The 23,407-nt window shown below is 52.3% G+C and overlaps 1 protein-coding gene across 1 annotated transcript in view; it reads left to right on the top strand.

Moving 5' to 3' along the window:
- The first annotated feature begins 4,846 nt into the window (after positions 1–4,846).
- LOC138770633 (ephexin-1-like) overlaps positions 4,847–23,407 on the top strand; it is a 37,612-nt gene continuing 19,051 nt past the window's right edge. Inside the window, exons 1-2 of the mRNA XM_069949748.1 lie at positions 4,847–5,335; positions 16,066–16,519. Of these exons, the coding sequence (XP_069805849.1) occupies positions 16,111–16,519 (409 nt within the window). The 5' untranslated portion in view covers positions 4,847–5,335; positions 16,066–16,110. The remainder of the gene's footprint in view (positions 5,336–16,065; positions 16,520–23,407) is intronic.

The raw sequence follows: 23,407 nt of genomic DNA, 5'->3' as shown, positions 1-23,407 counted from the left end.
CAGAGTAGGAGAGCCCCCTGGGATTGGCCCAGCAGAGTAGGAGAGCCCCCTGGGATTGGCCCAGCAGAGTAGGAGAGCCCCCTGGGATTGGCCCAGCAGAGTAGGAGAGCCCCCTGGGATGGGCCCAGCAGAGTAGGAGAGCCCCCCGGGATGGGCCCAGCGGAGTAGGAGAGCCCCCTGGGATGGGCCCAGCGGAGTAGGAGAGCCCCCTGGGATGGGCCCAGCAGAGTAGGAGAGCCCCCTGGGATGGGCCCAGCAGAGTAGGAGAGCCCCCTGGGATGGGCCCAGCAGAGTAGGAGAGCCCCCTGGGATTGGCCCAGCAGAGTAGGAGAGCCCCCTGGGATTGGCCCAGCAGAGTAGGAGTGCCCCCTGGGATGGGCCCAGCAGAGTAGGAGAGCCCCCTGGGATTGGCCCAGCAGAGTAGGAGAGCCTCCTGGGATTGGCCCAGCAGAGTAGGAGAGCCCCCTGGGATTGGCCCAGCAGAGTAGGAGAGCCCCCTGGGATTGGCCCAGCAGAGTAGGAGAGCCCCCCGGGATGGGCCCAGCAGAGTAGGAGAGCCCCCCGGGATGGATGCAGGAGAGCCCCCTGGGATTGGCCCAGCAGAGTAGGAGAGCCCCCTGGGATTGGCCCAGCAGAGTAGGAGAGCCCCCTGGGATTGGCCCAGCAGAGTAGGAGAGCCCCCTGGGATTGGCCCAGCAGAGTAGGAGAGCCCCCTGGGATTGGCCCAGCAGAGTAGGAGAGCCCCCCGGGATGGGCCCAGCAGAGTAGGAGAGCCCCCCGGGATGGATGCAGGAGAGCCCCCTGGGATTGGCCCAGCAGAGTAGGAGAGCCCCCCGGGATGGGCCCAGCAGAGTAGGAGAGCCCCCCGGGATGGATGCAGGAGAGCCCCCTGGGATTGGCCCAGCAGAGTAGGAGTGCCCCGTAAGACTCAGCACACACTAGAAGGGGGAATAAACCGCTCCCTACCCTGGTTCTGATGGCGCGGGTGTGGGAGAGGGTGCGGACTCTCTTGGGCCTGGGGGGCACAACGGTGTTTACTCCGCTATGGCGCAATCCTAGGCTGACGGAGGTGTTTAAATTGGAGGGTTTTTCCCCATGGGGCAGATTGGGAGTCCATTTTGTTAATCAAGTTTGGAAGCAGGCTGGAATGGTTACCTTTGACAAACTTAAGGAGGACTTATTTCTTACCAATATAATGTTTTTTCAATACTTACAGCTAAGACATGCCCTCCAGGCCCAAAATGAACTATCGCCACTTCGCCTGGGTTCTCATTCGTTGCTTTGGGATACAGCTGGTAGGGGCTCAGCGAAGGGTGCTATCTCGGTGGCTTATGGTGAACTACTATCCGCACGTATACACTCGCAAATGGGAGAAATGGTGCAGAGATGTAGGTGAACTGACTGATATGCAGTGTGATGAGCTTCTAGCATTGACGCCGACCCTGTCTATGTGTGAGGCTCAGCGCATGTCCCAGTTGTTTCTCCTACATAGGGTCTTCAAGACCCCATATTTCCTCCACAAAATTGGTTATAGATCGACTACTAATTGTCCACGGTGTGGAGATACTGATGCACATATTATTCCGGACCTGCAGGGAGCTGGAAACATACTGGAAAGGTATAGTCTCCCTGGTAGGGGATGTGTTTGGCATTACTCTGACTCTTACGCTGAAGCTCTATATACTGGGACTTATAGGGGTCATCCAGCCTGAGGACTGCACTGCTCTGGGCATACAGCGGGTTCTATACCAGGCCAGGAAAACCATTGCCTCTAAGTGGACACAAAAAATTTGTGGAAGGTGTATAGATACCCCCGGGCTGCCATCACCGATACTACCTCGGATCTGTAGAAACCCTCTTCAGGTCCTCCTAAACGCAATGTAAAGTTACACTGTTACTCCCAGGTGTTGCTACTTTGTAGTCTATCCTGTGGCTTGCATAGTTAAATACCAAACTACATAGTAAGTGAGAGACATAACAGTCTGGCATTTATGTTAGAATAGACACAAGACATGCACATGTTTCCATGTTATAGTTTATCTTTTGATTTTTTCAAATTTTTTATTTTTTTCTGTATTATATACACCTGTAGTTACAGAGTGTAATATTTCTATGTTAGTTATGATGTGTAACTGGAAAATCTTACCATGTCTCTAGATGAACATGCATAGTAATTTCCATTTATGCTGGACAATGTTTAATTGTTGAAAAATTCAATAAAAAAAATGATCTGAGTCAAAAAAGGAATGGACGTACCAGAGTAGGAGAGCCCCCAGGGATGGGCCCAGCAGAGTAGGAGAGTCCCCAGGGATGGGCCCAGCAGAGTAGGAGAGCCCCCCCGGGATGGGCCCAGCGGAGTAGGAGAGCCCCCCCGGGATGGGCCCAGCGGAGTAGGAGAGCCCCCCCGGGATGGGCCCAGCGGAGTAGGAGAGCCCCCCCGGGATGGGCCCAGCGGAGTAGGAGAGCCCCCCGGGATGGGCCCAGCGGAGTAGGAGAGCCCCCCCGGGATGGGCCCAGCGGAGTAGGAGAGCCCCCCCGGGATGGGCCCAGCGGAGTAGGAGAGCCCCCCCCGGGATGGGCCCAGCGGAGTAGGAGAGCCCCCCCAGGATGGGCCCAGCGGAGTAGGAGAGCCCCCCCGGGATGGGCCCAGCGGAGTAGGAGAGCCCCCCGGGATGGGCCCAGCGGAGTAGGAGAGCCCCCCCAGAATGGGCCCAGCGGAGTAGGAGAGCCCCCCGGGATGGGCCCAGCAGAGAAGGAGAGCCCCCTGGGATGGATGCAGGAGAGCCCCATGAGCCCAGCAGAGTAGGAGAGCCCCCTGGGATGGGCCCAGCGGAGTAGGAGAGCCCCCTGGGATGGGCCCAGCGGAGGAGAGCCCCCCGGGATGGGCCCAGCGGAGTAGGAGAGCCCCCCCGGAATGGGCCCAGCGGAGTAGGAGAGCCCCCCGGGATGGGCCCAGCAGAGTAGGAGAGCCCCCTGGGATGGATGCAGGAGAGCCCCATGAGCCCAGCAGAGTAGGAGAGCCCCCTGGGATGGGCCCAGCGGAGTAGGAGAGCCCCCTGGGATGGGCCCAGCGGAGTAGGAGAGCCCCCCGGGATGGGCCCAGCAGAGTAGGAGAGCCCCCTGGGATGGATGCAGGAGAGCCCCATGAGCCCAGCAGAGTAGGAGAGCCCCCTGGGATGGGCCCAGCGGAGTAGGAGAGCCCCCTGGGATGGGCCCAGCGGAGTAGGAGAGCCCTCTGGGATGGGCCCAGCAGAATAGGAGAGCCCCCTGGGATGGGCCCAGCAGAGTAGGAGAGCCCTCTGGGATGGGCCCAGCGGAGTAGGAGAGCCCCCTGGGATGGGCCCAGCAGAGTAGGAGAGCCCTCTGGGATGGGCCCAGCAGAGTAGGAGAGCCCCCTGGGATGGGCCCAGCAGAATAGGAGAGCCCCCTGGGATGGGCCCAGCAGAGTAGGAGAGCCCCCCGGGATGGGCCCAGCAGAGTAGGAGAGCCCTCTGGGATGGGCCCAGCGGAGTAGGAGAGCCCCCTGGGATGGGCCCAGCAGAATAGGAGAGCCCCCTGGGATGGGCCCAGCAGAGTAGGAGAGCCCCCTGGGATAGGCCCAGCGGAGTAGGAGAGCCCCCTGGGATGGGCCCAGCAGAGTAGGAGAGCCCCCTGGGATAGGCCCAGCAGAGTAGGAGAGCCCTCTGGGATGGGCCCAGCAGAGTAGGAGAGCCCCCCAGGATGGGCCCAGCGGAGTAGGAGAGCCCCCTGGGATGGGCCCAGCGGAGTAGGAGAGCCCCCCAGGATAGGCCCAGCGGAGTAGGAGAGCCCCCTGGGATGGGCCCAGCAGAGTAGGAGAGCCCCCTGGGATAGGCCCAGCAGAGTAGGAGAGCCCTCTGGGATGGGCCCAGCAGAGTAGGAGAGCCCCCCAGGATGGGCCCAGCGGAGTAGGAGAGCCCCCCAGGATGGGCCCAGCGGAGTAGGAGAGCCCCCCGGGATGGATGTAGGAGAGCCCCCTGGGATGGGCCCAGCAGAGTAGGAGAGCCCCCTGGGATGGGCCCAGCGGAGTAGGAGAGCCCCCTGGGATGGGCCCAGCGGAGTAGGAGAGCCCCCTGGGATGGGCCCAGCGGAGTAGGAGAGCCCCCTAGGATGGGCCCAGCGGAGTAGGAGAGCCCCCCGGGATGGGCCCAGCAGAGTAGGAGAGCCCCCCGGGATGGGCCCAGCAGAGTAGGAGAGCCCCCTGGGATGGGCCCAGCAGAGTAGGAGAGCCCCCTGGGATGGGCCCAGCGGAGTAGGAGAGCCCCCCTTTCCTTATTGATCAGTATTGATCTCCGTTATTCGCACATCTGCTGGGAGCGGGCGGACACTGTGTGACGTGAGCGCAGGGTGTGGATATTTATAACTCTCGGGAAGGGCAAAGAACATGTGCCAAGTATGAGCACACCACGCCCGCTCCCAGCTGTCACAACACGCAGCAGAATAACAGCACAAGATGGAAGTGGGGGGAGCTGGACGCATGTCGCCCACATATACTGTCACCTGGGTCTGAGCACTATGTGTGACCCTAGTATCCCACCCCATGTGACCCCAGATTATCACCTGTAGTGTATAATATTCTCAGTGACTACAGCTCCCAGCATGCTGGCAGTTTTCAGGATCTGCTGGGAGTTGTAGTTCTACTGCAGCAGTCATGTGACCTGCTGTTTCATAGCTTGTCCATGCCCTAGGCCTCCACCCTAACACGTGTCATTATGTGAAGCTGTTACCCATAGCAACCAATCAGATCACCTGCACCAGATGATGCTCCTTCCAGCCAATTAGATCAATGCTTTCATTTCTCTAGCGCACCAGGTGATCCTCCTTCAGCTAATCAGCTCACTGCTTAGAGCTCTTACCCCGCCCTATACCGTGTAAGCTGGGACCTGATTGGTTGTTGTGAGGCACACCTGCAATAGAGAAATAAATAGTGGCATCTGATTGGTTGCTATTGGCAACACATCCTCACCACCGAGGCGAGACCGTGCGGCACAGGTGAGAGGTCGGTGCCTGTGCAGACGCTGCGACATTCCCGTCAGATCACCCCCTCCCCCTGTATCGGATTAGCAGCTCCGGCTGCTCCGTAGTGGGAGAACCTGCAACGGAGAGAACAATAGCGGCCGCCCCGCCCCCGTCCTCCTCCCCGTCAGGCCCCGCCCCCTCCCCGCCCCCGCCGCTCACAGACGGCTGCTCGGTATCCCCGGCTGCGGTTTCCTGTGTGTCTGAGCTCGGGGTGATGTGCTGAGAGGCGGCGGCGCCGAGTACCGGGAGAGCGAGCAGTGTGCGGCGGGAGAAGAGACACCGGAGCCGCCTCATCGCCGTGAGTAACCTGTCTGACGTCATCACCGTCCTGTTCTATCCGTATAATGAGCTGCAGAGCAGAGTGTGATGTAATAACCGTATAGTGAGGTGCAGAGTGACATCACTGTGATGTAATAACCGTATAGTGAGGAGCAGAGTGACATCACTGTGATGTAATAACCGTATAATGAGGAGCAGAGTGACATCACTGTGATGTAATAACCGTATAATGAGGAGCAGTGACATCACTGTGATGTAATAACCGTATAATGAGGAGCAGAGTGACATCACTGTAATGTAATAACCGTATAATGAGGAGCAGTGACATCACTGTGATGTAATAACCGTATAATGAGGTGCAGTGACATCACTGTAATGTAATAACCGTATAATGAGGAGGAGAGTGACATCACTGTGATGTAATAACCGTATAATGAGGTGCAGTGACATCACTGTAATGTAATAACCGTATAGTGAGGTGCAGAGTGACATCACTGTAATGTAATAACCGTATAATGAGGTGCAGAGTGACATCACTATAATGTAATAACCGTATAATGAGGTGCAGTGACATCACTGTGATGGAATAACCGTATAGTGAGGTGCAGAGTGACATCACTGTAATGTAATAACCGTATAATGAGGTGCAGTGACATCACTATAATGTAATAACCGTATAATGAGGAGCAGTGACATCACTGTGATGTAATAACCGTATAGTGAGGTGCAGAGTGACATCACTGTGATGTAATAACCGTATAATGAGGAGGAGAGTGACATCACTGTGATGTAATAACCGTATAATGAGGAGCAGGGACATCACTGTGATGGAATAACCGTATAGTGAGGTGCAGAGTGACATCACTGTGATGTAATAACCGTATAATGAGGAGCAGGGACATCACTGTGATGGAATAACCGTATAATGAGGAGGAGAGTGACATCACTGTGATGTAATAACCGTATAATGAGGAGCAGGGACATCACTGTGATGTAATAACTGTATAGTGAGGAGCAGTGACATCACTGTGATGGAATAACCGTATAGTGAGGTGCAGAGTGACATCAGAGAATAGAGAAGAGCCCAGTAACTACAGGCCAGTGAGCCTGACATCTGTAGTAGTAAAAATGATGGAAACTCTTCTAAAAAAGAAGATAATGGATCACCTAAGAATCAACAATTTGATGGATCCAAACCAGCATGGCGTCACTGAGGGCCGATCATGTCAGACTAATCTCATTGGTTTCTTTGATTATGCCACAAAAGTGCTGGATGAAGGTGGTGCTGTGGATATCGCCTATCTGGACTTCAGCAAAGCCGCAGATACAGTTCCCCATAAAGAGCTGATAGAGAAGTTGGAGAAAATTGGACTAAATCCCTGGATAGTTCAGTGGATTTGTGTTTGGCTGAAGGATAGATGTCAGAGGGTTGTTGGTAATGGTGAATATTCCGAGCAGAGACTGGTTACATGTGGTGTGCCTCAAGGGTCTGTTCTGGGTCCTATTCTTTTTAATATGTTTGTAAGTGACATAGGAGAAGGATTGGTAGGTAAGGATAGTGACATAGGAGAAGGGTTGGTAGGTAAGGATAGTGACATAGGGGAAGGGTTGGTAGGTAAGGATGGTGACATAGGAGAAGGTTTGGTAGGTAAGGATAGTGACATAGGAGAAGGGTTGGTAGGTAAGGATAGTGACATAGGAGAAGGGTTGGTGGGTAAGGATAGTGACATAGGAGAAGGGTTGGTAGGTAAGGATAGTGACATAGGAGAAGGGTTGGTAGGTAAGGATAGTGACATAGGAGAAGGGTTGGTGGGTAAGGATAGTGACATAGGAGAATGGTTGGTAGGTAAGGGTAGTGATATAGGAGAAGGGTTGGTAGGTAAGGATAGTGACATAGGAGAAGGGTTGGTAGGTAAGGATAGGGATATAGGAGAAGGTTTGGTAGGTAAGGATAGTGACATAGGAGAAGGGTTGGTAGATAAGGGTAGTGATATAGGAGAAGGGTTGGTAGGTAAGGATAGTGACATAGGAGAAGGGTTGGTGGGTAAGGATAGTGACATAGGAGAAGGATTGGTAGGTAAGGATAGTGACATAGGAAAAGGATTGGTAGGTAAGGATAGTGACATAGGAGAAGGGTTGGTAGGTAAGGATAGTGACATAGGAGAAGGGTTGGTAGGTAAGGATAGTGACATAGGAGAAGGGTTGGTAGGTAAGGATAGTGACATAGGAGAAGGGTTGGTGGGTAAGGATAGTGACATAGGAGAAGGGTTGGTAGGTAAAGTTTGTCTGTTTGCTGATGACACAAAAGTGTGCAATAGGGTTGATATTCCTGGAGGTGTCAGTAATATGGAAAATGATTTAGCTTTGCTAGATAAGTGTCCAAACAGTGGAAATAGAAATTCAACGTTTCCAAATGTGAAATATGCACTTGGGGATGAGGAATCCTCTATCCGAGTATCACATCCGCAGTACTGTGTCGGAAAAGACTTCAGAAGAGAAGGATTTAGGGGTAATGATTTCTGACAGCCTTAAAATGAGTCACCAGTGCAACCAGGCGGTGGGGAAAGCAAATTGTATGCTGGGGTGTATATATATATATATATATATATATATATATATATATATATATATATATATATAATGGTATGCTGGGGTGTGTATATATATATATATATATATATATATATATATATATTGTATGCTGGGGTGTATAGCTAGAGGTATAACCGGTAGGAAGAGAGAGATTGTGATCCCGCTGTATATATATAATGGTATGCTGGGGTGTATAGCTAGAGGTATAACCAGTAGGAAGAGGGAGATTGTGATCCCGCTGTATATATATAATGGTATGCTGGGGTGTATAGCTAGAGGTATAACCAGTAGGAAGCAGGAGATTGTGATCCCGCTGTATAGAGCTCTAGTGAGGCCACATCTGGAATACTGTGTCCAGTTCTGGAGACCTCACCTAAAAAGGACATTGATATAATAGAACGGGTCCAAAGACGAGCTACAAAAATGGTGGAGGGTGTGAGGCATAAACCATATCAGGAAAGACTTAAGGATTTGAATCTGTATGGTCTGGAGGAAGAAGGGAAAGGGGGGACATGATTGAAACCTTTAAGTATGTTAAGGGACTAAATAAGGTTCAGGAGGGAAGTGTTTTTAGTAAAAAAACTGAGCTCAAGAACAAGAGGACACAGTGAGAGGTTAGTTGGGGGAAAGATCAGAAGCAATGTGAGAAAATATTTTTTTACTGAAAGAGTAGTAGATACCTGGAACAAACTTCCAGCAGAGGTGGTTGGTAAATCTACAATAACAGAATTTAAACACGCCTGGGATAGACATATATCTATCCTAAGATAATAAGGAAGAAAATACTAAAAGGGCAGACTAGATGGACCCAGTGGTCTTTTTCTGCCAACATGTTTCTATCACTGTGATGTAATAACCGTATAATGAGGTGCAGTGACATCACTGTGATGTAATAACTATATAATGAGGTGCAGTGACATCAGTGTGATGTAATAACCGGATAATGAGAAGAGTGACATCAGTGTGGTATAATAACTATATAATGAGGAAACTATATAATGAGGAGAGTGACATCAGTGTGATGTAATAACCTTATAATGAGGTGCAGAGTGACATCACTGTGATGTAATAACTATATAATGAGGTGCAGTGACATCAGTGTGATGTAATAACCGGATAATGAGAAGAGTGACATCAGTGTGATATAATAACTATATAATGAGGAAACTATATAATGAGGAGAGTGACATCAGTGTGATGTAATATAACTATATAATGAGGAGAGTGACATCAGTGTGATGTAATAACTATATAATGAGGAGAGTGACATCAGTGTGATGTAATAACTATATAATGAGGAGAGTGACATCAGTGTGATGTAATAACTATATAATGAGGAGAGTGACATCAGTGTGATGTAATAACCATATAATGAGGAGAGTGACATCAGTGTGATGTAATAACTATATAATGAGGAGAGTGACATCAGTGTGATGTAATAACCGGATAATGAGGAGAGTGACATCAGTGTGATGTAATAACCTTATAGTGAGGTGCAGAGTGACATCACTGTGATGTAATAACTGTATAGTGAGGAGTAGAGTGACATCACTGTGATGTAATAACTGTATAGTGAGGAGCAGTGACATCACTGTGATGTAATAACCGTATAGTGAGGTGCAGAGTGACATCACTGTGATGTAATAACCTTATAATGAGGAACAGAGTGACATCACTGTGATGTAATAACCTTATAATGAGGAACAGAGTGACATCACTGTGATGTAATAACTGTATATAATGAGGTCCAGAATGACATCACTGTGATGTAATAACCTTATAATGAGGAGAGTGACATCAGTGTGATGTAATAACCGTATATAATGAGGTGCAGAGTGACATCACTGTGATATAATAACCCGCTCCCTCTCTCTGTATTCAGGCTGAACTGTAGTTTTTCCTCACAATATAAGTAGGTGATAATACCGTCGTCTTGTCTGTGGGGAGTCACCTCATGTCACCTGGGGGGGGGGGGGGCAGTATATACTGTATATTGTACAGCTCTATGTCTGGGGGGCAGTATATACTGTATATTGTACAGCTCTATGTCTGGGGGGGGGGCAGTATATACTGTATATTGTACAGCTCTATGTCTGGGGGGCAGTATATACTGTATATTGTACAGCTCTATGTCTGGGGGGCAGTATATACTGTATATTGTACAGCTCTATGTCTGGGGGGCAGTATATACTGTATATTGTACAGCTCTATGTCTGGGGGGCAGTATATACTGTATATTGTACAGCTCTATGTCTGGGGGCAGTATATACTGTATATTGTACAGTTCTATGTCTGGGGGGCAGTATATACTGTATATTGTACAGCTCTATGTCTGGGGGGCAGTATATACTGTATATTGTACAGCTCTATGTCTGGGGGGCAGTATATACTGTATATTGTACAGCTCTATGTCTGGGGGCAGTATATACTGTATATTGTACAGCTCTATGTCTGGGGGGCAGTATATACTGTATATTGTACAGCTCTGTCTGGGGGGCAGTATATACTGTATATTGTACAGCTCTATGTCTGGGGGGCAGTATATACTGTATATTGTACAGCTCTATGTCTGGGGGGCAGTATATACTGTATATTGTACAGCTCTATGTCTGGGGGCAGTATATACTGTATATTGTACAGCTCTATGTCTGGGGGGGCAGTATATACTGTATATTGTACAGCTCTATGTCTGGGGGGCAGTATATACTGTATATTGTACAGCTCTATGTCTGGGGGGCAGTATATACTGTATATTGTACAGCTCTATGTCTGGGGGGGCAGTATATACTGTATATTGTACAGCTCTATGTCTGGGGGGGCAGTATATACTGTATATTGTACAGCTCTATGTCTGGGGGGCAGTATATACTGTATATTGTACAGCTCTATGTCTGGGGGGCAGTATATACTGTATATTGTACAGCTCTATGTCTGGGGGGGCAGTATATACTGTATATTGTACAGCTCTATTTTTTTGGGGGATAGGCTGTACACATTATTAGAGGACGGTGTTATGGGGTCTGGGGGTCTCCTCCGTCTCCTGTAGTCAGTCTTAGTATCACATATATAGGACGGTGTGGTGGGAGCTGTATGAGGGGTGTTATGGGGTCTGGGGGTCTCCTCCGTCTCCTGTAGTCAGTCTTAGTATCACATACAGGACGGAGCTCTGTTACATATTGTTTCTTATCAGGAGGAAGCTCCGCACTTCCCACAGTCCAGGAAATAACAGAGCAACATCCTTGTCCCCTCCTGAGTCCCTGCCCTGTCCTGGCTGGGCTCTGTGCTCTGTGTGTGTGCCCCCTGTCCTGGCTGGGCTCTGTGCTCTGTGTGTGTGCCCCCTGTCCTGGCTGGGCTCTGTGCTCTGTGTGTGTGCCCCCTGTCCTGGCTGGGCTCTGTGCTCTGTGTGTGTGCCCCCTGTCCTGGCTGGGCTCTGTGTGTGTGCCCCCTGTCCTGGCTGGGCTCTGTGTGTGTGCCCCCTGTCCTGGCTGGGCTCTGTGTGTGTGCCCCCTGTCCTGGCTGGGCTCTGTGTGTGTGCCCCCTGTCCTGGCTGGGCTCTGTGTGTGTGCCCCCTGTCCTGGCTGGGCTCTGTGTGTGTGCCCCCTGTCCTGGCTGGGCTCTGTGTGTGTGCCCCCTGTCCTGGCTGGGCTCTGTGTGTGTGCCCCCTGTCCTGGCTGGGCTCTGTGTGTGTGCCCCCTGTCCTGGCTGGGTTCTGTGCTCTGTGTGTGTGCCCCCTGTCCTGGCTGGGCTCTGTGTGTGTGCCCCCTGTCCTGGCTGGGCTCTGTGCTCTGTGTGTGTGCCCCCTGTCCTGGCTTGGCTCTGTGCTCTGTGTGTGTGCCCCCTGTCCTGGCTGGGCTCTGTGCTCTGTGTGTGTGCCCCCTGTCCTGGCTGGGCTCTGTGCTCTGTGTGTGTGCCCCCTGTCCTGGCTGGGCTCTGTGCTCTGTGTGTGTGCCCCCTGTCCTGGCTGGGCTCTGTGCTCTGTGTGTGTGCCCCCTGTCCTGGCTGGGCTCTGTGCTCTGTGTGTGTGCCCCCTGTCCTGGCTGGGCTCTGTGCTCTGTGTGTGTGCCCCCTGTCCTGGCTGGGCTCTGTGCTCTGTGTGTGTGCCCCCTGTCCTGGCTGGGCTCTGTGCTCTGTGTGTGTGCCCCCTGTCCTGGCTGGGCTCTGTGTGTGTGCCCCCTGTCCTGGCTGGGCTCTGTGCTCTGTGTGCCCCCTGTCCTTGCTGTGCTCTGTGTGTGTGTGTGCGCCCCCCCTGGCCCAGCTGTGCTCTGTGTGTGTGTGTGTGTGTGTGTGTGTGTGTGCGCGCCCCCCCCCTGGCCCAGCTGTGCTCTGTGTGTGTGTGCGCCCCCCCTGGCCCAGCTGTGCTCTGTGTGTGTGTGCGCCCCCCCTGGCCCAGCTGTGCTCTGTGTGTGTGTGTGTGTGTGTGTGTGTGTGTGTGTGTGTGTGTGTGTGTGTGCGCCCCTCCTGGCCCAGCTGTGCTCTGTGTGTGTGCGCCCCCTCTGGCCCAGCTGTGCTCTGTGTGTGTGTGTGCGCCCCCCCCTGGCCCAGCTGTGCTCTGTGTGTGTGTGTGTGCGCCCCCCCCTGGCCCAGCTGTGCTCTGTGTGTGTGTGCGCCCCCCCTGGCCCAGCTGTGCTCTGTGTGTGTGTGTGTGTGCGCCCCCCCCTGGCCCAGCTGTGCTCTGTGTGTGTGTGCGCCCCCCCTGGCCCAGCTGTGCTCTGTGTGTGTGTGTGTGCGCCCCCCCCTGGCCCAGCTGTGCTCTGTGTGTGTGCGCCCCCCCCTGGCCCAGCTGTGCTCTGTGTGTGTGTGTGTGTGTGTGTGTGTGCGCCCCCCCTGGCCCAGCTGTGCTCTGTGTGTGTGTGCGCCCCCCCCTGGCCCAGCTGTGCTCTGTGTGTTACTCCTGACAGCAGTGTGTGTGGGGGCTGCTTTTAGTGCTGTATATACCTGTATTGGGTCGGTATCTCCCCATTAGCCGTGAGCTGCAATTTCAGCCATAACAATGTGTTCCTGCCCAGTGTTACTGATGGTGAAGGAGAGCCGACCGAAACATGTCACCTCCTGACAGCCATAGCATACACGTCACCTCCTGACAGCCATAGCATACACATGTCACCTCCTGACAGCCATAGCATACACATGTCACCTCCTGACAGCCATAGCATACACATGTCACCTCCTGACAGCCATAGCATACACATGTCACCTCCTGACAGCCATAGCATACACATGTCACCTCCTGACAGCCATAGCATACACAAGTCACCTCCTGACAGCCATAGCATACACATGTCACCTCCTGACAGCCATAGCATACACATGTCACCTCCTGACAGCCATAGCATACACATGTCACCTCCTGACAGCCATAGGGTACACGTCACCTCCTGACAGCCATAGCATACACATGTCACCTCCTGACAGCCATAGCATACACATGTCACCTCCTGACAGCCATAGCATACACATGTCACCTCCTGACAGCCATAGCATACACAAGTCACCTCCTGACAGCCATAGCGTACACATGTCACCTCCTGACAGCCATAGCGTACACATGTCACCTCCTGACAGCCATAGCATACACATGTCACCTCCTGACAGCCATAGCATACACATGTCACCTCCTGACAGCCATAGCATACACATGTCACCTCCTGACAGCCATAGCATACACATGTCACCTCCTGACAGCCATAGCATACACATGTCACCTCCTGACAGCCATAGCATACACATGTCACCTCCTGACAGCCATAGCATACACATGTCACCTCCTGACAGCCATAGCATACACATGTCACCTCCTGACAGCCATAGCATACACATGTCACCTCCTGACAGCCATAGCATACACATGTCACCTCCTGACAGCCATAGCATACACATGTCACCTCCTGACAGCCATAGCATACACATGTCACCTCCTGACAGCCATAGCATACACATGTCACCTCCTGACAGCCATAGCATACACATGTCACCTCCTGACAGCCATAGCATACACATGTCACCTCCTGACAGCCATAGGGAACATATGTCCTATACAGTGGTTCTAACATCATCACACCAGCAGGGAATGGTGTATCCTCCCCTCATCATCACACCAGCAGGGGGCAGTGTATCCTCCCCTCATCATCACACCAGCAGGGGGCAGTGTATCCTCCCCTAATCATCACACCAGCAGGGGGCAGTGTATCCTCCCCTTATTATCACACCAGCAGGGGGCAGTGTATCCTCCCCTTATTATCACACCAGCAGGGGGCAGTGTATCCTCCCCTTATCACACCAGCAGGGGGCAGTGTATCCTCCCCTTATCACACCAGCAGGGGGCAGTGTATCCTCCCCTTATCATCACACCAGCAGGGGGCAGTGTATCCTCCCCTTATCATCACACCAGCAGGGGGCAGTGTATCCTCCCCTTATCATCACACCAGCAGGGGGCACTCCATAATTGGTTAACACTTTGTGAAGTCGTATATATTACTGTGTGACCCTCTGTGAGGCGGTATATATTACTGTGTGACCCTCTGTGAGGCGGTATATATTTTCCTGTATATTACTGTGTGACGCTCTGTGAGGCGGTATATATTACTGTGTGGCCCTCTGTGAGGCGGTATATATTTTCCTGGATATTACTGTGTGACGCTCTGTGAGGCGGTATATATTACTGTGTGGCCCTCTGTGAGGCGGTATATATTACTGTGTGACCCTCTGGGAGGCGGTATATATTACTGTGTGACCCTCTGGGAGGCGGTATATATTACTGTGTGACCCTCTGGGAGGCGGTATATATTACTGTGTGACCCTCTGGGAGGCGGTATATATTACTGTGTGGCCCTCTGTGAGGCGGTATATATTACTGTGTGACCCTCTGGGAGGCGGTATATATTACTGTGTGACCCTCTGTGAGGCGGTATATATTACTGTGTGGCCCTCTGTGAGGCGGTATATATTACTGTGTGACCCTCTGGGAGGCGGTATATATTACTGTGTGACCCTCTGGGAGGCGGTATATATTACTGTGTGACCCTCTGGGAGGCGGTATATATTACTGTGTGGCCCTCTGTGAGGCGGTATATATTACTGTGTGACCCTCTGGGAGGCGGTATATATTACTGTGTGACCCTCTGGGAGGCGGTATATATTACTGTGTGACCCTCTGTGAGGCGGTATATATTACTGTGTGGCCCTCTGTGAGGCGGTATATATTACTGTGTGGCCCTCTGTGAGGCGGTATATATTACTGTGTGACCCTCTGGGAGGCGGTATATATTACTGTGGCCCTCTGTGAGGCGGTATATATTACTGTGTGACCCTCTGTGAGGCGGTATATATTACTGTGTGGCCCTCTGTGAGGCGGTATATATTACTGTGTGGCCCTCTGTGAGGCGGTATATATTTTCCTGTATATTACTGTGTGACGCTCTGTGAGGCGGTATATATTACTGTGTGGCGTTCTGTGAGGCGGTATATATTTTCCTGTATATTACTGTGTGACGCTCTGTGAGGCGGTATATATTTTTCTATGTATTATTGTGTGACCCTCTGTGAGGCGGTATATATTTTCCTGTATATTATTGTGTGACCCTCTGTGAGGCGGTATATATTTTCCTGTATATTATTGTGTGACCCTCTGTGAGGCGGTATATATTTTCCTGTATATTATTGTGTGACCCTCTGTGAGGCGGTATATATTTTCCTGTATATTATTGTGTGACCCTCTGTGAGGCGGTATATATTACTGTGTGACCCTCTGTGAGGCGGTATATATTTTCCTGTATATTATTGTGTGACCCTCTGTGAGGCGGTATATATTTTCCTATGTATTATTGTGTGACCCTCTGTGAGGCGATATATATTTTCCTGTATATTATTGTGTGACGCTCTGTAAGGCGGTATATATTTTCCTGTATATTATTGTGTGACCCTCTGTGAGGCGGTATATATTACTGTGTGACGCTCTGTGAGGCGGTATATATTTTCCTATGTATTACTGTGTGGCCCTCTGTGAGGCGATATATATTTTCCTGTATATTATTGTGTGACGCTCTGTAAGGCGGTATATACCTCTGTATCTTCTCATTGTATCTCTTCCCTGTTTTGTGGCGCTGATACAGTCCTGACCCTGTTCTCTGGAGTTTCTAATCGTCTCCTTCTTTCTTTCAGATTCCTCCATGATGCTGTCTGCCATCCTGTGACCACGCTGCCGCCATGTCAGCCACCGATGCACTGCCACCTCCCATCCCCCTTTCCCAGAAGCCTGTCCGTATTATAAAAGCCAGGCCTCCAAACCGGCCTCCGCCTCATCTGCCTCCTAAGCCTCCTCAGAAGCCTCCACCATGCCCCCAGCCTGCCTCTGTGCCCCCAGCCTGCCAACCTGAGCCCCCAGAACCTCCTGCTGAGCCCACTCCCTCTGGGGTATGTGTGAGGAGGATCGCCGGCCTCTTTCAGAAGGATCCAGGAGGAGGCAGCAGCGAGGACCCTCACCCGCGGATACCTCCAAAACCGCCAGCTCTCCTGCCAAAGGAAGAAAAGGTGACGCCAAGCACCAAGGAGGAGGAAGCAAGCACTGAGATCAAGTCAGAGGAGGAGAAGGACGATGAGCAGAGCTGCCCACCCCGTGAGTACCAGTCATGCCAGGACTACATGGCACCTGTGCCCGGCTGATAAGGTCTCTGTAGAAGGTGCCTGGCGATCTATCCACTACCATCAGGCCTGAGCCCCTGAGAGTCCTGATTCACTGGGCGCTCGTGGTGGCACCTCAGGGTACCAGCTGGTGTGAGAGTGAGGCGCCCCCTACTGATCACACATCCTGACCCCACACTGGTATCATTTACATGGGGGCAGCATTTGTAACTGTGTGGTAACGGAGGGGGTAACACGGGCGCCTGTCTGCTGTGAGGGGGTAACACGGGCGCCTGTCTGCTGTGATAGGGGTGATAGGGTGGTGCCAGGGGGGCCCCTGCGTGCGCTGTGAGGGGTGACCCGGGCCCCTGCGTGCGCTGTGAGGGGTGACCCGGGCCCCTGCGTGCACTGTGAGGGGTGACCCGGGCCCCTGCGTGCGCTGTGAGGGGTGACCCGGGCCCCTGCGTGCACTGTGAGGGGTGACCCGGGCCCCTGCGTGCGCTGTGAGGGGTGACCCGGGCCCCTGCGTGCGCTGTGAGGGGTGACCCGGGCCCCTGCGTGCGCTGTGAGGGGTGACCCGGGCCCCTGCGTGCGCTGTGAGGGGGGACAGGGGCTGGGGTGTCATGTTGTGTCGGCTGTGAGCAGCAGATGGTGGTGATCCGGTGTCACCAGGCCGGGGTGGGGATGATGGGAGGTCACACATCTCCTGGCTCGGTGGAGGCTGCAGCTGTTGGGGTGAATGCCACCCGACCACATGACCGGGAGTCAGTATGATGAGAACGTCCGTGCCGGGCGGGGGTCCTCCACAGTGGTTGCTGGGCCGCGTATAAGAAGCATTTTACCATTTACTGGAGTCAGGATTTCAGCTTGTGATCAGTTTTTAGGCTATTAAGAGCTATTGTCCTCTGTTATCAGCCATCCAAGATATCGTACAGTCATACAGCCTAATATAAGCTATTGTCCTCTGTTATCAGCCATCTGTCCTTCTATAAGCCGTGGCCCCTGGCGTCAGCCGTAGCCCTGATCCCCCTGTGGCCCCTGGCGTCAGCCGTAGCCCTGATCCCCCTGTGGCCCCTGCATGGTCCTGGCGTCAGCCGTAGCCCTGATCCCCCTGTGGCCCCTGGCATCAGCCGTAGCCCTGATCCCCCTGTGGCCCCTGCATGGTCCTGGCGTCAGCCGTAGCCCTGATCCCCCTGTGGCCCCTGCGTGCTGTGTTTGGAGCCCAGAATGTGGCGGAGCAGGATATGTGACAGGGCTGTGCACGTTCTGGGCGGTAGAACCGGTTTCTGGGCACATGGTGTGTGCGGTATGACAGTGAGTAAACAACTGTCCTGTCCCGTCATGGCCGCCTGCTGTCAGGAATGGAGCGGAGCCTGACAGGAAAAGCCCAGGAGGAAATGAAAGAGAAAGTTTACATAAATCTGATGTGGCTGTATCCTAGATTGGACACTAGGGGCCCGCTGCATGGTGACAGCCTGGAGCTGCTCGCGTATCCATGGTAACTGCCCAGAGCTGCCGGCGTATCCATGGTGACAGCCCGGAGCTGCCAGCGTATCCATGGTGACAGCCCGGAGCTGCCAGTGTATCCATGGTAACTGCCCGGAGCTTTCAGTGTTTCCATGGTAACAGCCTGGAACTGACGGTGTATACATGGTAACTGCCCAGAGCTGTCAGTTTATCCATGGTGACAGCTCAGAGCTGTCAGTGTATCCATGGCAACTGGCCGGGGCTTTTAGCATTTCTATGGTTACAGCCTGGAGCTGTCAGTGTATCCATGGTTACTGCCAGCTTATCCATGGTAACTGCCCGAAGCCGTCAGTGTATCCATGGTAACAGCTCTGTGATTTGTGGCGCTCCCGGTGGTCTATGATAAGATTTCGGCCTCCGTTGCACACGCTGCCAATAGTCTCTTAAAGCAGAAGTCTGTCGAAATTTTTTATTAAAATATTGTATTGCCCCCAACATTTATACAAATCCCCAATCTACACTTATTACGGGAAATGCTTATAAAGGGCTTTTTCCCCTGCACTTACTACTGCATCACTTCCTGGATAACATGGTGATGTCACTTCCCGGATAACACGCTGATGTCACTTCCTGGATAACATGGTGATGTCACTTCCCGGATAACACGCTGATGTCACTTCCTGGATAACACGGTGATGCCACTTCCCGGATAACACGGTGATGCCACTTCCCGGATAACATGGTGATGCCACTTCCCGGATAACATGGTGATGCCACTTCCCGGATAACATGGTGATGCCACTTCCCGGATAACATGGTGATGCCACTTCCCGGATAACATGGTGATGCCACTTCCCGGATAACATGGTGATGCCACTTCCCGGATAACATGGTGATGCCACTTCCCGGATAACATGGTGATGCCACTTCCCGGATAACATGGTGATGCCACTTCCTGGATAACGTGGTGATGTCACTTCCTGGATAACATGGTGATTTCACGACCCAACTCCCAGAGCTGTGCGGGCTGTGGCTGCTGGAGATGATGATGGCAGAGCGATGCTCGGTGTCCCTCTAGTGCCCTGTGTCCCTCAGTGTACCTCTGCCATCATCCTCTCCAGCAGCCACAGCCAGAACAGCTCTGGGAGTCGGGTTGTGAAATCACCACTTTATCCAGAAAGTGACATCCCCATGTTATCCAAGAAGTGACATCCCCATGTTATCCAAGAAGAGACATCCCCATGTTATCCAGGAAGTGACATCACCATGTTATCCAAGAAGTGACATCACCATGTTATCCAAGAAGAGACATCCCCATGTTATCCAGGAAGTGACATCCCCATGTTATCCAGGAAGTGACATCCCCGTGTTATCCAGGAAGTGACATCCCCGTGTTATCCAGGAAGTGACGTCCCCGTGTTATCCAGGAAGTGACGTCCCCGTGTTATCCAGGAAGTGACGTCCCCGTGTTATCCAGGAAGTGACATCACCGTGTTATCCAAGAAGTGACATCACCGTGTTATCCAAGAAGAGACATCCCCATGTTATCCAGGAAGTGACATCCCCATGTTATCCAGGAAGTGACATCCCCGTGTTATCCAGGAAGTGACATCCCCGTGTTATCCAGGAAGTGACGTCCCCGTGTTATCCAGGAAGTGACGTCCCCGTGTTATCCAGGAAGTGACGTCCCCGTGTTATCCAGGAAGTGACGTCCCCGTGTTATCCAAGAAGAGACATCCCCGTGTTATCCAGGAAGTGACGTCCCCGTGTTATCCAAGAAGAGACGTCCCCGTGTTATCCAGGAAGTGACGTCCCCGTGTTATCCAAGAAGAGACATCCCCGTGTTATCCAGGAAGTGACGTCCCCGTGTTATCCAAGAAGAGACATCCCCATGTTATCCAGGAAGTGACATCCCCATGTTATCCAGGAAGTGACATCCCCGTGTTATCCAGGAAGTGACATCCCCGTGTTATCCAGGAAGTGACGTCCCCGTGTTATCCAGGAAGTGACGTCCCCGTGTTATCCAGGAAGTGACGTCCCCGTGTTATCCAGGAAGTGACGTCCCCGTGTTATCCAGGAAGTGACGTCCCCGTGTTATCCAGGAAGTGACGTCCCCGTGTTATCCAGGAAGTGACGTCCCCGTGTTATCCAGGAAGTGACGTCCCCGTGTTATCCAGGAAGGGACGTCCCCGTGTTATCCAGGAAGGGACGTCCTCGTGTTATCCAGGAAGGGACATCCTCGTGTTATCCAGGAAGGGACATCCTCGTGTTATCCAGGAAGGGACATCCTCGTGTTATCCAGGAAGGGACATCCTCGTGTTATCCAGGAAGGGACATCCTCGTGTTATCCAGGAAGGGACATCCTCGTGTTATCCAGGAAGGGACATCCTCGTGTTATCCAGGAAGGGACATCCTCGTGTTATCCAGGAAGGGACATCCTCGTGTTATCCAGGAAGGGACATCCTCGTGTTATCCAGGAAGGGACATCCTCGTGTTATCCAGGAAGGGACATCCTCGTGTTATCCAGGAAGGGACATCAGCGTGTTATCCAGGAAGTGACATCAGCGTGTTATCCAGGAAGTGAGGCCTTGATGCAGCAGTAAGTGCAGGGATAAAGTCCTTTATAAGCATTTACTGTAATAAATGTATATTGGGGATTTGTATAACTTTTGGGGGCAATACAATACTTTAATAAAATTTTTTTAATGGACTTCTACTTTAAAGTGCCGGACAATAAACAAAAATTCTTCCTCTGCTGTCAGAGCAAACAGTGCAGAAAGCTAAGTCCCGATCCATCACATTGGGCTGTATAGGAGGGGGGTAAATAGACCCCCCCTATAGAGTGCCAGCTCTTGGGACCACAGACCAGCCATTCCAGCTATGTATGTTATGGAGGAGGCATCAGTCCCTCCCAGCATCTGTTACTATCCTGTCAGTCATGAGCACAGCTGCCTATAGGAGTGTGTGTGTGTGTGTGTATATATATAATGTGTGTGTGTTTGTGTATATAATATATAATTTGTGTATATATATATATATATATATATATATATATATATATATATATAATATATATACACATTTATAATGTGTGTGTGTATGTAAAAAAAAAATATATATATATATGTGTGTGACTGGCCAGGCTGTGAAGAGTTAACCTCCCCCCTCTCTTGTATATGGGAGCTGTAACCTTATCCCCTCCACTCTCCACCCCACCCATAGTCCTGCTGCGTCACGCCCCCCCCCCCCCCCCCAATGTCTGATATGTGACCGCTGCGCCCTGTGACCAAGCCGAAACCACAGTGGGATGAGGTGCGGGGGACCACAGGAGGTAAGGTGGGGGGGTCCACACCAGGATGAGGTACAGAGGGGGCCGGGGGCCACAGGAGGTAAGGTGGGGGGGGGGGTCCACACCGGGATGAGGTACGGGGGGCCACAGGGGGGAAGGTGGGGGGCTCCACAGCGTGATGAGTTACAGAGGGGGCCACAGGAGGTAAGGTGGGGGGTCCACACCAGGATGAGGTACAGAGGGGGTCACAGGAGGTGGGGGGGGTATACAGGTCCTGGTGTGTGTGGAGGGGGGAGGATACAGATCCTGTCAGGTGGAGGAGAAGGGGTATACTGGTCCTGGCAGGTGGAGGAGGAGGGGTATACTGGTCCTGGCAGGTGGAGGAGGAGGGGTATACTGGTCCTGGCAGGTGGAGGAGGAGGGGTATACTGGTCCTGGCAGGTGGAGGAGGAGGGGTATACTGGTCCTGGCAGGTGGAGGAGGAGGGGTATACTGGTCCTGGCAGGTGGAGGAGGAGGGGTATACTGGTCCTGGCAGGTGGAGGAGGAGGGGTATACTGGTCCTGGCAGGTGGAGGAGGAGGGGTATACTGGTCCTGGCAGGTGGAGGAGGAGGGGTATACTGGTCCTGGCAGGTGGAGGAGGGGTATACAGGTTCGGGGGGATTATTTGGCCATATGTATTATGAGGGTTATATGAGCTGCGGTGGTATCTGAGACAAAAACAACAGAACAACATTCCTCTTCCCCTTGCACCGATATCTCAATAAATAAATAAATAAATATACATATAGACGGCTGTCTGCACTCTGCTATATACATAGTGAGGTGTAGCCCCCCGGCACCTATAAACGGCTGTCTGCACTCTGCTATATACATAGTGAGGTGTAGCCCCCCGGCACCTATAGACGACTGTCTGCACTCTGCTATATACATAGTGAGGTGTAGCCCCCCGGCACCTATAGACGGCTGTCTGCACTCTGCTATATACATAGTGAGGTGTAGCCCCCCCGCCGCGGCACCTATAGACGGCTGTCTGCACTCTGCTATATACATAGTGAGGTGTAGCCCCCCGGCACCTATAGACTGCTGTCTGCACTCTGCTATATACATAGTGAGGTGTAGCCCCCGGCACCTATAAACGGCTGTCTGCACTCTGCTATATACATAGTGAGGTGTAGCCCCCCGGCACCTATAGACGACTGTCTGCACTCTGCTATATACATAGTGAGGTGTAGCCCCCCGGCACCTATAGACGGCTGTCTGCACTCTGCTATATACATAGTGAGGTGTAGCCCCCCCGCCGCGGCACCTATAGACGGCTGTCTGCACTCTGCTATATACATAGTGAGGTGTAGCCCCCCGGCACCTATAGACTGCTGTCTGCACTCTGCTATATACATAGTGAGGTGTAGCCCCCCGGCACCTATAGACGGCTGTCTGCACTCTGCTATATACATAGTGAGGTGTAGCCCCCCCGCCGCGGCACCTATAGACGGCTGTCTGCACTCTGCTATATACATAGTGAGGTGTAGCCCCCCCGCCGCGGCACCTATAGACCACTTAAAGACAGCTTCATTAAAAAAACAAACAAACAACCCAAACCTTCTTTGATTTCCAGCAGGGAAGTGCTGCCACCTAGTGATGTAGAGATGTAATGGCAGCTCCTCCTCCTGGTGTATTGCCTGCATAGGTTGTGACGTATAGCTGACATGTCTGCAGGTCTATACTGATCATGTGATGGCCACTACCTGTGTGATGTATAGTGATGTCTGCAGGTATATACTGATCATGTGACCTGTCACTCCCAGGTGTTGGTGTTGAGGGGGTGGATGTGATGTTATTGGGTTAACACCCCTGTATATACCTGTATTACCCTGTATAGCGCTCGTCCCTGTATTACCCTGTATAGCGCTCGTCCCTGTATTACCCTGTATAGCGTCCATGTATTATTCTGTATAGTGCCCGTCCCTGTATTACCCTGTATAGCGCTCGTCCCTGTATTACCCTGTATAGCGCTCGTCCCTGTATTACCCTGTATAGCGTCCATGTATTATTCTGTATAGTGCCCGTCCCTGTATTACCCTGTATAGCGCCCGCCCCTGTATTACCCAGCATAGTGCCCGCCCC

The sequence above is a fragment of the Dendropsophus ebraccatus genome, chromosome 1 (genome assembly GCF_027789765.1).
Source record: "Dendropsophus ebraccatus isolate aDenEbr1 chromosome 1, aDenEbr1.pat, whole genome shotgun sequence".
NCBI classification, from domain to species: Eukaryota; Metazoa; Chordata; class Amphibia; order Anura; family Hylidae; genus Dendropsophus; species Dendropsophus ebraccatus.
The sequence above is the reverse complement of the archived record's forward strand: the minus strand, read 5'-3'. Positions and strand labels throughout refer to the sequence as shown.